Raw genomic sequence first — 10,098 nt, forward strand, 5'->3', positions numbered from 1 at the left:
GGGGGGGGGTGGGGGGGAGGTGGCGATATCCCCTCAACGTGTTTTGGGAACAAGAGAACGGGAGAAGGGGAAAAGGGGAGAGCGGGGGAGCAGACACGGATTATCGCGGGCGGCTAAATGCAGCACAAGAGTGGCGGCGGATAGCGGCGGATGGCGGAAGGTGGCGGCGGGTGGCGGCGCTCTACTGGGCATCAGCATCGAGAGCCTTGAGAGCATCGGTGCGGGCAACGAGGATGTCGATGGCCTCGGCGACGGCGTCCTTGGAGGCGAGCTTGACCTCCTGAGTCTCTGAGAGATCCTGACCCATGGCCTTGCGCTCGGCGAGGTCGTTGATCTGGCGGAGCTTCTTCTTAAGGTTGCGGGTCTTCTTGGTGAGCATGACCAGCGGCGAGTCGTCGGTGACGTTGAGGAGGAACGACTGGGCGGTGGGGACTTCGCCGGCGGCCAGAGCCTTTGTGCGGGAGGCATTGCCCGAGTTGGAGTGAGCGTTGCCCTTGTTGTTGCCCTTGGGCTTCTTGTTGGACTTTTTCTGCGGTGCAGCGCCCGGGGGCGGAGCACCCGGGATGTGGCGGGCCTGGCGGGCGCCGGGCACGTACTTCTTCTTCTCGACCTTTTCCTTCTTGGCGGCGGTGAGATCGCGGGGCGGCGACTTGTCGCGGCGGAGGCCGGGGACGGACGACTTGCCGCTCTTGCCGCGGAGGTGAGGCGGGACGTAGGCCTTCTTGGCGACGTTGCCGGACGAGGTAGCGCCCGAAGCCGCGGTGCGGAACGGCTTGTTGCGCTTGAGGGCCTCCTCGACAATCGGGGAGACCGGGCGCGGCGGGTGGTTCTCGATCGGGGCTGGGCACCACTCGATCTTGGAGAACTCGACGTTGTCGATGGTGTCCGAGTGAAGGAGCTTGCCGTAGTAGGACCAGATCTGGATGCCGTTGTCGACGCGCATGCGCGGGAAGAGCGAAGCGGTCATGAAGAGGCGACCCGAGGGCGACCAGCCGTAGTAGACGGGGCAGTTGGCCTCGGCGGTGCCCATGAGCTTGAGCTTGGATGTGTCCCAAAAGTCCATCTCGCCGGTGAGGTTGCCAAAGCCTGCGATGCAGACAAACTGGCCCTGCGGCGAAAAGGCGACCGTGTTGCGTGACGAGGTGCCAAAGTCAAAGATGGCCTCGCACTTGCGCGAGTAGAGGATGGTCTTGGCTGGCATGCGGCCGTGAACGACGACAAACGACTGCGAGTCGGGCGCCCACGACGAGTCGTACATGGGGCCCTCCTTGACGAGTGGAACGGCGCAGTCAAACGAGCCGTTGGCGGCCATGTAGTACAGCGTCGTCTCGCCGTAGTACGACTGGCCGGTGGTGTCGACCTCGGTGGAGACCGAGGCAAGGACAGCCGAGCCGTCCGGCGACCAGTCAAAGTCGACCTCGTCGACTCTGGTGAGAGCCTTGACGCACGTCGCCTCGCCCTTGCCGAAACGAGGGTACTCGTACATGCGGAGCGTCGACGGGCCGCCCTTACGGACAGGCTTGCAGCGGACGACCACGTGGTACGGCGCCGGGCCTGGCGCAACGCAGTACTCAAGCACACCTCCAGGCTCGAGCCGGGCGAGCGAGCCAGCATCCGAGCCGATGGCAGCGCCGTCGTGGAACTCGAGCGCGCCCGAGCCGCGGACATACAGGGCCTCGTCCGAAGTCCACACCGGCGACCAGGTGTGATCACCACCGCGCGGGAAGGTCTTGCGGACCATGCGATCGACTTCAGCGGCGTCATCGACGCGCCACACAGCGACATTGCCCTCCTCGAGCGTCTTTGACCAGCGAGTGTAGGTGACGATGTGGGTCGCACGAGGCGAGAACTTGACCTTGCGAACGCCAGGCACCGGAAGCGAGAGCAGCTCCGCACCTGTTTGAGTATCGTAGACCACAACAGCGGCAGCGGTAGTGACAGCCAACCGGCTGCCATCAGCAGAATGATAAAAGTCAGAAGCCTCCATCGTTGAGCCCAGAGCATTGTCCACCGCATCGAGGGACTTCTTGTCAGCCCACCGAGTCATAATCCCATCCCGTGTCTTCTCTGTCCGCCTCAACCCACCACACACATCATATGCATACAAACCTCACATAAGTCCCTCTATCTGTCCCTTCATACTCCCTCTCTTCCTCTTCTTCTGCCCCCCCTCCCCCCCGCTCCCTGGCTCCCCGCCCCAGGTGTCGGATCGGCTCCTCCGCCGTCCATCCACGCTCAGCCGCTGCTCCCTCCCTCCCTCCCCCCCCCCCCCCTCCCCTCCCTCCCCCTCCCCCCCCCTCCCCCAACCTCTACAATGGGACGAGATGGTAGTGCTTGTGTGGGTGAGGACGTACGTGTAAACTGGTTCATAATCCCCGACGAAGCCGACATGTTGGTCGAGCGACGAGTCTGTCTGTATGAAGGTGTCGGGCGGTGGGGAGGGAGGTGGGGGCGGGGGGGGGCGGGGGGGGGGGTGAGCGGGTTTGGCGAGGGTGAAGGGATTAGCTTTGGTTTGGTGATGATGATCTACAGAGTGGTGGCGAGGCTCGGATGCGGGATGCGATTGAGGCTGTGGTCGGCGGTGTGGTGATTGTTGTCAGCGTCGGATGAGGAGAAGGAGAACGAATCGAGAGCTTCGTCGTCGGATGATGACGAGGAGTCGGAAACATGGAGAGTACCGCCTGCGATGTAAAGAGACGTGGACGACTTGGTACGGGGGCGGAGTGCGGGCGAGACTGGCGTGGTGGGAGTGCCCGGGATAGAGTGGAGGTGGTCAGAAGGGCCGGCAGCAGCGGCTGCGGCACGGAGCTTGGCTTTGAGGGCAGTGTTCTGCAGCTTGACAAAAGCGCAGAGCATGCGCTGGCGGCGAAGATGCTGCTCCGAGACATAGAACTCGTGGCGGAGAAGGGCGATCGCTTGATCCTGCGAGGCAACGGCGTCGACACGGGCCATCTGCTCGCCGCGCACGCGATTGAGTTCAGAGCTCATGTCTTGCAGCTGACGGCAAAGCTCGTCACGCTCTTGCGACGCGCGATTCAGCTCTCCCAGCGCCCGTTCCAGGACCGAGGCGTTGGCTCTTGATGTGGTCATCGACGTCATGGACTCGGACTTGAGAAGTGTGCGGTCTTCTTCGGCGGACGCGAGTAGGAGACGTAGGCGCTCAAGCTCGGCGGAGCGGTCACTGAGTGCAGCACGGACAGACCTGAGCTCGGCGGCGGTGGCCGTAGACTCTTCTTCCGACTTGTCCACTCTTTGCTTGAGTGATGTAGTCTCAGCACGGATGACCTTGAGATCAGTCATTGTAGTAGCCGCCTCGGCAGCCTTCTGCTCGAGCGATGCAGCAAGTGATTGGACGGCGGCAACCGGATCAGTGGTGTCGTCTACCACACTAGTAGCAGTCAGCGCGGCGCGAACAGCCTCGAGCTCGACCGTCTTGTCACTCGCTTTCTGCTCTGCCTCGGCCGCCTCGGCAGTCTTCTGCTCGAGCGATGCAGCAAGTGATTGGACGGCGGCAGCCGGATCAGTGGCGTCGTCTACCACACTAGTAGCAGCCAGCGCGGCGCAAACAGCCTTGAGCTCAGCCGTCTTGTCACTCGCCTCCTGCTCAGCCTCGGCCGCCTCGACAGTCTTCTGCTCGAGCGATGCAGCAAGTGATTGGACAGCGGCAGCCGGATCAGTGGTGTCATCATCTACTGCGCCAGCGGCAGTCAGCGCGGCGCGAACAGCCTCGAGCTCGACCGTCTTGTCACTCGCCTCCTGCTCAGCCTCGGCCGCCTCAACAGCCTTCTGCTCGAGCGATGCAGCAAGTGATTGGACAGCGGCAGCCGGATCAGTGGTGTCATCATCTACACTAGTAGCAGCCAGCGCGGCGCGAACAGCCTCGAGCTCGACCGTCTTGTCACTCGCCTTCTGCTTAGCCTCGGCCGCCTTTTCCTCGAGCATGGCCGCCTCGGCCGCCTTCTGCTCGAGCGATGCAGCAAGTGATTGGACGGCGGCAACTGGATCAGAAGTGTCATCTACCACACTAGTAGCAGCCAGCGCGGCGCGAACAGCCTCGAGCTCGACCGTCTTGTCACTCGCCTTCTGCTTAGCCTCGGCCGCCTTCTGCTCGAGCGATGCAGCAAGTGATTGGACGGCGGCAACTGGATCAGAAGTGCCATCTACCACACTAGTAGCAGCCAGCGCGGCACGAACAGCCTCGAGCTCGACCGTCTTGTCACTCGCCTTCTGCTTAGCCTCGGCCGCCTTTTCCTCGAGCATGGCCGCCTCGGCCGCCTTCTGCTCGAGCGATGCAGCAAGTGATTGGACGGCGGCAACTGGATCAGTGGCGTCGTCTACCACACTAGTAGCAGTCAGCGCGGCGCGAACAGCCTCGAGCTCGACCGTCTTGTCACTCGCTTTCTGCTCTGCCTCGGCCGCCTCGGCAGTCTTCTGCTCGAGCGATGCAGCAAGTGATTGGACGGCGGCAGCCGGGATCAGTGGCGTCGTCTACCACACTAGTAGCAGCCAGCGCGGCGCAAACAGCCTCGAGCTCAGCCGTCTTGTCACTCGCCTTCTGCTCAGCCTCGGCCGCCTCGACAGTCTTCTGCTCGAGCGATGCAGCAAGTGATTGGACAGCGGCAGCCGGATCAGTGGTGTCATCATCTACTGCGCCAGCGGCAGTCAGCGCGGCGCGAACAGCCTCGAGCTCGACCGTCTTGTCACTCGCCTCCTGCTCAGCCTCGGCCGCCTCAACAGCCTTCTGCTCGAGCGATGCAGCAAGTGATTGGACAGCGGCAGCCGGATCAGTGGTGTCATCATCTACTGCGCCAGCGGCAGTCAGCGCGGCGCGAACAGCCTCGAGCTCGACCGTCTTGTCACTCGCCTTCTGCTTAGCCTCGGCCGCCTTTTCCTCGAGCATGGCCGCCTCGGCCGCCTTCTGCTCGAGCGATGCAGCAAGTGATTGGACGGCGGCAGCCGGATCAGTGGCGTCGTCTACCACACTAGTAGCAGCCAGCGCGGCGCAAACAGCCTTGAGCTCAGCCGTCTTGTCACTCGCCTTCTGCTCAGCCTCGGCCGCCTCGGCAGTCTTCTGCTCGAGCGATGCAGCAAGTGATTGGACGGCGTCGGCCGGATCAGAAGCGTCGTCTACCACCCTAGTAGCAGCCAGCGAGGCACGGACAGCCTCGAGTGTGGCCGCATCCAGTTCGGCTGAATCAAGGCGTACTTTCAGCGCAAGTACGTCTTCAACGATCCCTACTCCACCAAGTCCGTTGCCGTTAAGCACCTGCTTTGCTCTCCTTAGCTCCTCCGCGTGCTTACTGCACCTTTGCTCTGCCTGATCCCTTGCCTGATGTGCCTGTCCAGCTTTGGCCTGCAGCGCGTCGACAATGGCGAGAAACTCACCAGCGCTTCCGCACGTCACTGGCAAGCCACGGCTTTCAAGACCCACCAACATCGCGGTCTGCTCAACTGCGCGTGCCTCTTCCACGGCTGTCCGTTCGCCGACAGCAATGGCCACTCTGCGTTCGCCTCGGGCCCGCTCTCTTGCTATTGCCGCCTCGAGCTCCATCATCTGCTCTTCCCGTCGCTTGATCTTCTCTTGCAGCTCGGCCATTGCCGCAGCGTGCGCACCCTGCCTCCTCCGCTCAGCAGCCTCCATCATCGCCACCTTTTCCCGCAGCGCCTCGGCCTCGGCCGCCACACCCAGGCCTGCCGCAGCATAGCTTCGCAGCAGCACCGCATGCGCTCTTTCTGACTCGAGCACCCGCAACTCAGTCGCTAGACCCACATCCTTCGCCCTCACCGCCTTTTCCTCCTGCGACGCCTGTGTCATCATCACCTGCGCCTTCTCCTGTGTCTGCTGCTGTGGTTGCTGCACCACCTGTCGCGGCGACGGCGTCGTCCTCCGCCAAGCGGCCATGGCCCGGTCGATGCCACCGTTCTTGCCACAGTCACCAGGACCAGGACCGGGACCAAAGACGCCATCCACCTCTCCCCAGTGTAGACCCCTCTCTGCTGCTGCCTCCTCGCTGTCGTCCATAGCCAGACGAGTGACTTGGACCAGCCTTCTCTCTCTCTGTCGTGGTGGCCATGGCTGTGTCGCCCTCTCTCTTCTGCCCCTTCACCCTCTGCCCTCGCCAACTCGCCCTCACCAAACATCATCTCATCATCATCCTTCTCATCGCAATCATCGCAGTGGCTCACCTCACCCCCTTCTCTCATACAACACTCGCTGCTCCCTCGCCTCCTGCTGTTGCACCTTATCCAGACGTTGCTGATGTCTATCGGCCCTCGTTTGCTACACACATGTCCGCTTCTCGCCTACGCGCGGCACTCGATGAGGCCCTTGCGCGATGGCCGGCAGAGTCGGTGACCCGGCCGGCCGAGGGCCACTCGCGGAAGGACGAGCAATTCCTGTCATTCGTCTCGGCCATGGTCCTGTCCATGCTCTCATCGTCGCCGGCGAGCATGCTCGAGAGCTCCTGCCGTCTCACGCGCTTGTCTCTTTCGTGGACGAGATCGGCCGGGCCCTTCAGGCGCCAGCGAGTCCATCAGACTCTGATTGCGTGGCAGGCATGAGCAGAGAGCTTGCGCACTGGATAAGAGATACATACACGCTGCATCTCCTACCGCTGCTCAACCCCGATGGCCGTGCAAGAGTCGAGGCCACCAGCAACTACTGCTGGCGCGGCAATGCCCGCGGCGTCGACCTCAACCGCAACTTTCCCTGGGCTTGGGGCGGCGAAGGCGCTTCGCACAATCCGCGCTCCGAGGAGTACTGTGGCAAGACAGTACTCTCCGAGCCAGAGTCTGCCTTTCTGGCCGGTTACGCAAGCTCGCTCGTCAACCCCCTGCAGATCTTTCTCTCGCTGCACGCGGGCGTCCACCACATCTATCTCCCCTTTGCCGACTCAATCTCGCGCGCATCGGGTGCTGCCCCCGATAATCACGCTGCTGCCCTCGCTGCCGCCGTCGCTGCCGCAGGCACTGTTGCCTGCGCGCATGGGGTCCACTTTGACGTCGGCCGCGCCGCAGACCTCTCCGAATACCCCGCCGACGGCACTATCTTTGACTTTATGGCAGGCGCTGCTAACGTCCCCTTCTCGTATGCCCTCGAGCTGTGGGGCGCGAGCAATCCCGCTGCTGCGGAGGGGAGTCTCGGCTGCAACCCGATCTTCAACCCGCAGGATTTTGAACTCGCTCCTGCGCTTGCCGTTGCGCATACTTTGATCTCCGAGCTGCTCGCGAATGCCGTTCCACCTTCGGTGCCTCCCGCTCCGCACCCGCGCGCAGCGCCGGGCGCCGTACCGCGCGCCACGCTTGCCGCACTCGCATCCGCCGCTTCGCCCCGTGCCCTCAAAATCGCGGACCTGCTGCGAAGTACCTGCCATCTCGCAGCAAGCGAGACGTGCCCCTGAGCATGCGCTACTGCAGCATGTCGCGCAGCTCATCGCCGCCCAACGAGCGCTGGCGCGAGCCGCCGAACCCAAACAGGCCGCCTTCAGCTGACGCGGACCCCTGCAGCGGCGGCGAACCCAACGATGGCGCCTCGTCAAACCGCAGCGGCTCCAGCCCCATGTTAAAGGAGAGCTCCGGCAGCCTCCCACCACCCTCACTGCTCGGGCCCTCCCCACCAAACGCCGGTGCGCCCAGCGACGGGCTGAGCAGCATGCCACTGTACCCAGCCGCTGGCTCGGCCGGCTCCATGCCGGTGTAGAACGGGTTGGAAGCCTCGCCTAGCGGCGAGACCGGGCCCAGATCAAGCGGGAAAGAGAACGCCGACTCGCCGCCTCCCTGCCTGCTCTCACTTCCGCCCTCGACGGTCATCTTGAGCCCGGTGGTCACGTAGCCGTCTACAGCCTGGACTGCCTCATCCGGCGAGTAGTACGCGCCAAATGCCTCGTCGCGGTGCTGAAACGTCGGGTAGAGCAGCGTTAGCTGCTCCGTCTGCCGGATGCGGTCGGCGAGTGAGATGGTTTCAAACTCGGTCAGCGTCCACGGCTGCAGGTGGACCACTTGCCGCCCGCGCGAGTCGTCCCACACGTACGAGATCGAGAGCGCACCTAGAAGCGAGTCGGCGAACCGGAGCAGAAACGAGCCGCTTGGATACGCCGAAAGCATGCCGCCCACACCAGACTTGGGCACAAAGCCGGCGACCAGTGAGTCGGCCCACAGCGCCCGCATGTGCGGTGACGACTCGAGCACCTCGCGCGCTGCAAAGAGCCACGCCCAGAACGAAAAGCCCTTGCCCATGTCGGCCTTGGCAAACTGCTCAAACGACACAATGTCCGACGAGTCACCCGGCACGCTGCTCACTACCTTGGACCGAAAGTACGCCAACACGTCCGCGCCCAGCTCCCGACCCGACGCCGCAAACGAGGCTTCCAGTGCCCCAGCCAGCGCCGACCAGAACACCGTTTCTGGCGCCGTAATCGCCTCGAACGAGTCGGCAAACGCCTCATGCCAGAACATCGTCGCGGCAGCCAGAGCAGCCTGCCGCCGACTCACCGTGAGCGTGATGGGGTTGGAGACAGCAATGAGCGAGTACGTGCCGTGGGCCAGCCCAGCCTCGCACGACACCGCAAGCCGGTACATACACTCTGCAGAGAGCTTGTCCTTGGTCAGCGACGCATGCCGGATGTCTGCAATACAGAGGCTGGAAAAGACCGCCACGCATCGCCCGTCGTTCGTAGCCTCGGCCCGCTTGGTCGCGTTGAGCAGCTGCGCCGATGCTGGCTCACCCGTCACTGCATCCAGAAGTTGGACAGAGACCATCGGGAGCGACACAACGTGGGATGCCCCAATAAGCAGCTCGATGCTCACCCGTGTCCGCACTCGCCGCCGCACCACAGACGGAGGCTGCTCAACCACAACCCAAGAGCCGAGCACCAGGTTCTCAATCATCGCGTCCGCCGCCGCCGCCAGCGTCTCGGCCTCGGGCACGCTCACTTCCCCGTCGTCATCGGCGGATGCTGCCGGCGGCAGCTGCTGCCGCAGAAAACGCAGCACCTCGAGCCGTTCACGGAGCGAAAACAGCGCAGCTGCCTGTCGCATCAGGAGCTGCCGCAGCTCACGCAGCTCCGCTGCTAGTATCTTTTCTGGCACAGCCTTACGGAACTGCTTCTCGCGCCACTCGCCTAGCATCTCGCCTAGCGTTGCCTGCAGTGTTCGCAGCATGTTGGCCTCGCCAGCCAGCGCGCTCCTCAGCGACCGCCGCATCCCAATCAGCTGCTCCGACTGCTGTGCCAGCGACTGGTACAACGCGTGGAGCTGCTGCCGCGCCTGCGGGTTGTTCGGCCCGGAGCCCTGCGCAAGCGCTGCGATTCGGTCTTCGTTCTGTAGATACTGGACTCGAAACTCTTCCTGCAGCTCCTGGACCGACCGCAGCTCGTCCTCGGACCCGCGGGCCTCGTGCGCCAGCCCATTGTACTGGCGCAGCAGCGGGCCCGCCCGCCCCGAGACGACGTCTTCACCTTCGCGTGGACTTTGTCCGCCATCTTCCATGGCCTGCGGCGCGCGGGAGCTGGCCCCAACCCCGGCCGACCCGCCACCCACTCCGCCCTCACCCTCTGCGCCCTCGAGCACGGCGGCCTCGGCCATCATGCACACCCGCAGCGCCTCCAACAGCCGCGCGTCGTTGCCTGCGTACTCCTCGCGGAGGGTGCGGCCGATCTGGGTCAGCCGATTGAGCTTGAATCTGGCATGCGGCACTGACGCCGCCACCGTCTCCAAATGCTGCAGCACCTCTGTCAGGGCATCAAACAAGCCCCGCGCCAATGCTGGCGCCTGTTCCGCTCTCACAGGCGTACTCCAGTCTCTGCTTTCGATCCATCCAGCGCAACACGCCCGAACCTCCTACATCCAGCCCCAATTCCACCGCCCATCCCACCGCCCATCGCCACGTCGACACATGAGTCACGACCTTCCACAACCTCTCCGCCTGGCCCCCCCCCCCCCCCCCCCCCCCCCCCCCCCACACACACACACACACACACACATGTGCAACGCCATACCTTTGGAAAATGAGGGTTTGACTCTGCATACACCGCCACCACCTCGGGGTTGTCTTGGATGTATGACCAGAGAGTCTCTCCGTCCATATCGGGCAGTGTGTGT

At 63.7% G+C, this 10,098-nt stretch overlaps 4 protein-coding genes across 4 annotated transcripts; 1 reads left to right on the top strand and 3 right to left on the bottom strand.

The window, feature by feature from the left end:
• Positions 1-159: 159 nt before the first annotated feature.
• On the bottom strand, positions 160-2,406 carry AMSG_02033 (eukaryotic translation initiation factor 2A). Its single transcript, XM_013905611.1, has 2 exons — positions 2,355-2,406; positions 160-2,067 (listed from the first exon to the last, which is right to left on the bottom strand). The coding sequence occupies exons 1-2, from the start codon at positions 2,389-2,391 to the stop codon at positions 182-184; spliced, it is 1,923 nt and encodes a 640-aa protein (XP_013761065.1). The 5' UTR covers positions 2,392-2,406; the 3' UTR covers positions 160-181.
• A 91-nt stretch (positions 2,407-2,497) lies between these two features.
• On the bottom strand, positions 2,498-3,301 carry AMSG_02034 (uncharacterized protein; the record flags this gene model as incomplete). The annotated part of the gene is made up of 1 exon (XM_013905612.1): positions 2,498-3,301. A coding segment is annotated over one exon (775 nt), but the record flags the coding sequence as incomplete, so codon positions are not given.
• Positions 3,302-6,242: 2,941 nt separating this feature from the next.
• AMSG_02035 (zinc carboxypeptidase A 1) lies at positions 6,243-7,400 on the top strand (the record flags this gene model as incomplete). Its single annotated transcript, XM_013905613.1, has 2 exons — positions 6,243-6,417; positions 6,450-7,400. Exons 1-2 carry the CDS (start codon positions 6,289-6,291, stop codon positions 7,398-7,400), a joined length of 1,080 nt encoding a protein of 359 aa, XP_013761067.1. The 5' UTR covers positions 6,243-6,288.
• AMSG_02036 (uncharacterized protein) lies at positions 7,062-10,098 on the bottom strand. Its single transcript, XM_013905614.1, has 2 exons — positions 9,996-10,098; positions 7,062-9,837 (listed from the first exon to the last, which is right to left on the bottom strand). The coding sequence occupies exons 1-2, from the start codon at positions 10,080-10,082 to the stop codon at positions 7,408-7,410; spliced, it is 2,517 nt and encodes an 838-aa protein (XP_013761068.1). The 5' UTR covers positions 10,083-10,098; the 3' UTR covers positions 7,062-7,407.

This window comes from Thecamonas trahens, assembly GCF_000142905.1.
Source record: "Thecamonas trahens ATCC 50062 unplaced genomic scaffold supercont1.8, whole genome shotgun sequence".
In the NCBI taxonomy this organism is placed as follows: Eukaryota; order Apusomonadida; family Apusomonadidae; genus Thecamonas; species Thecamonas trahens.

Coding starts and splice junctions, on each gene's coding strand:
- AMSG_02036 (XM_013905614.1), bottom strand. CDS start 10,082: ATGGACGGAGAGACTCTCTGGTCATACATCCAAGACAACCCCGAGGTG. Junction 9,838..9,995: donor CAAACCCTCATTTTCCAAAG/GTATGGCGTTGC, acceptor GGCTGGATGTAG/GAGGTTCGGGCGTGTTGCGC.
- AMSG_02033 (XM_013905611.1), bottom strand. CDS start 2,391: ATGTCGGCTTCGTCGGGGATTATGAACCAGTTTACAC. Junction 2,068..2,354: donor GATTATGAACCAGTTTACAC/GTACGTCCTCAC, acceptor TGAGGCGGACAG/AGAAGACACGGGATGGGATT.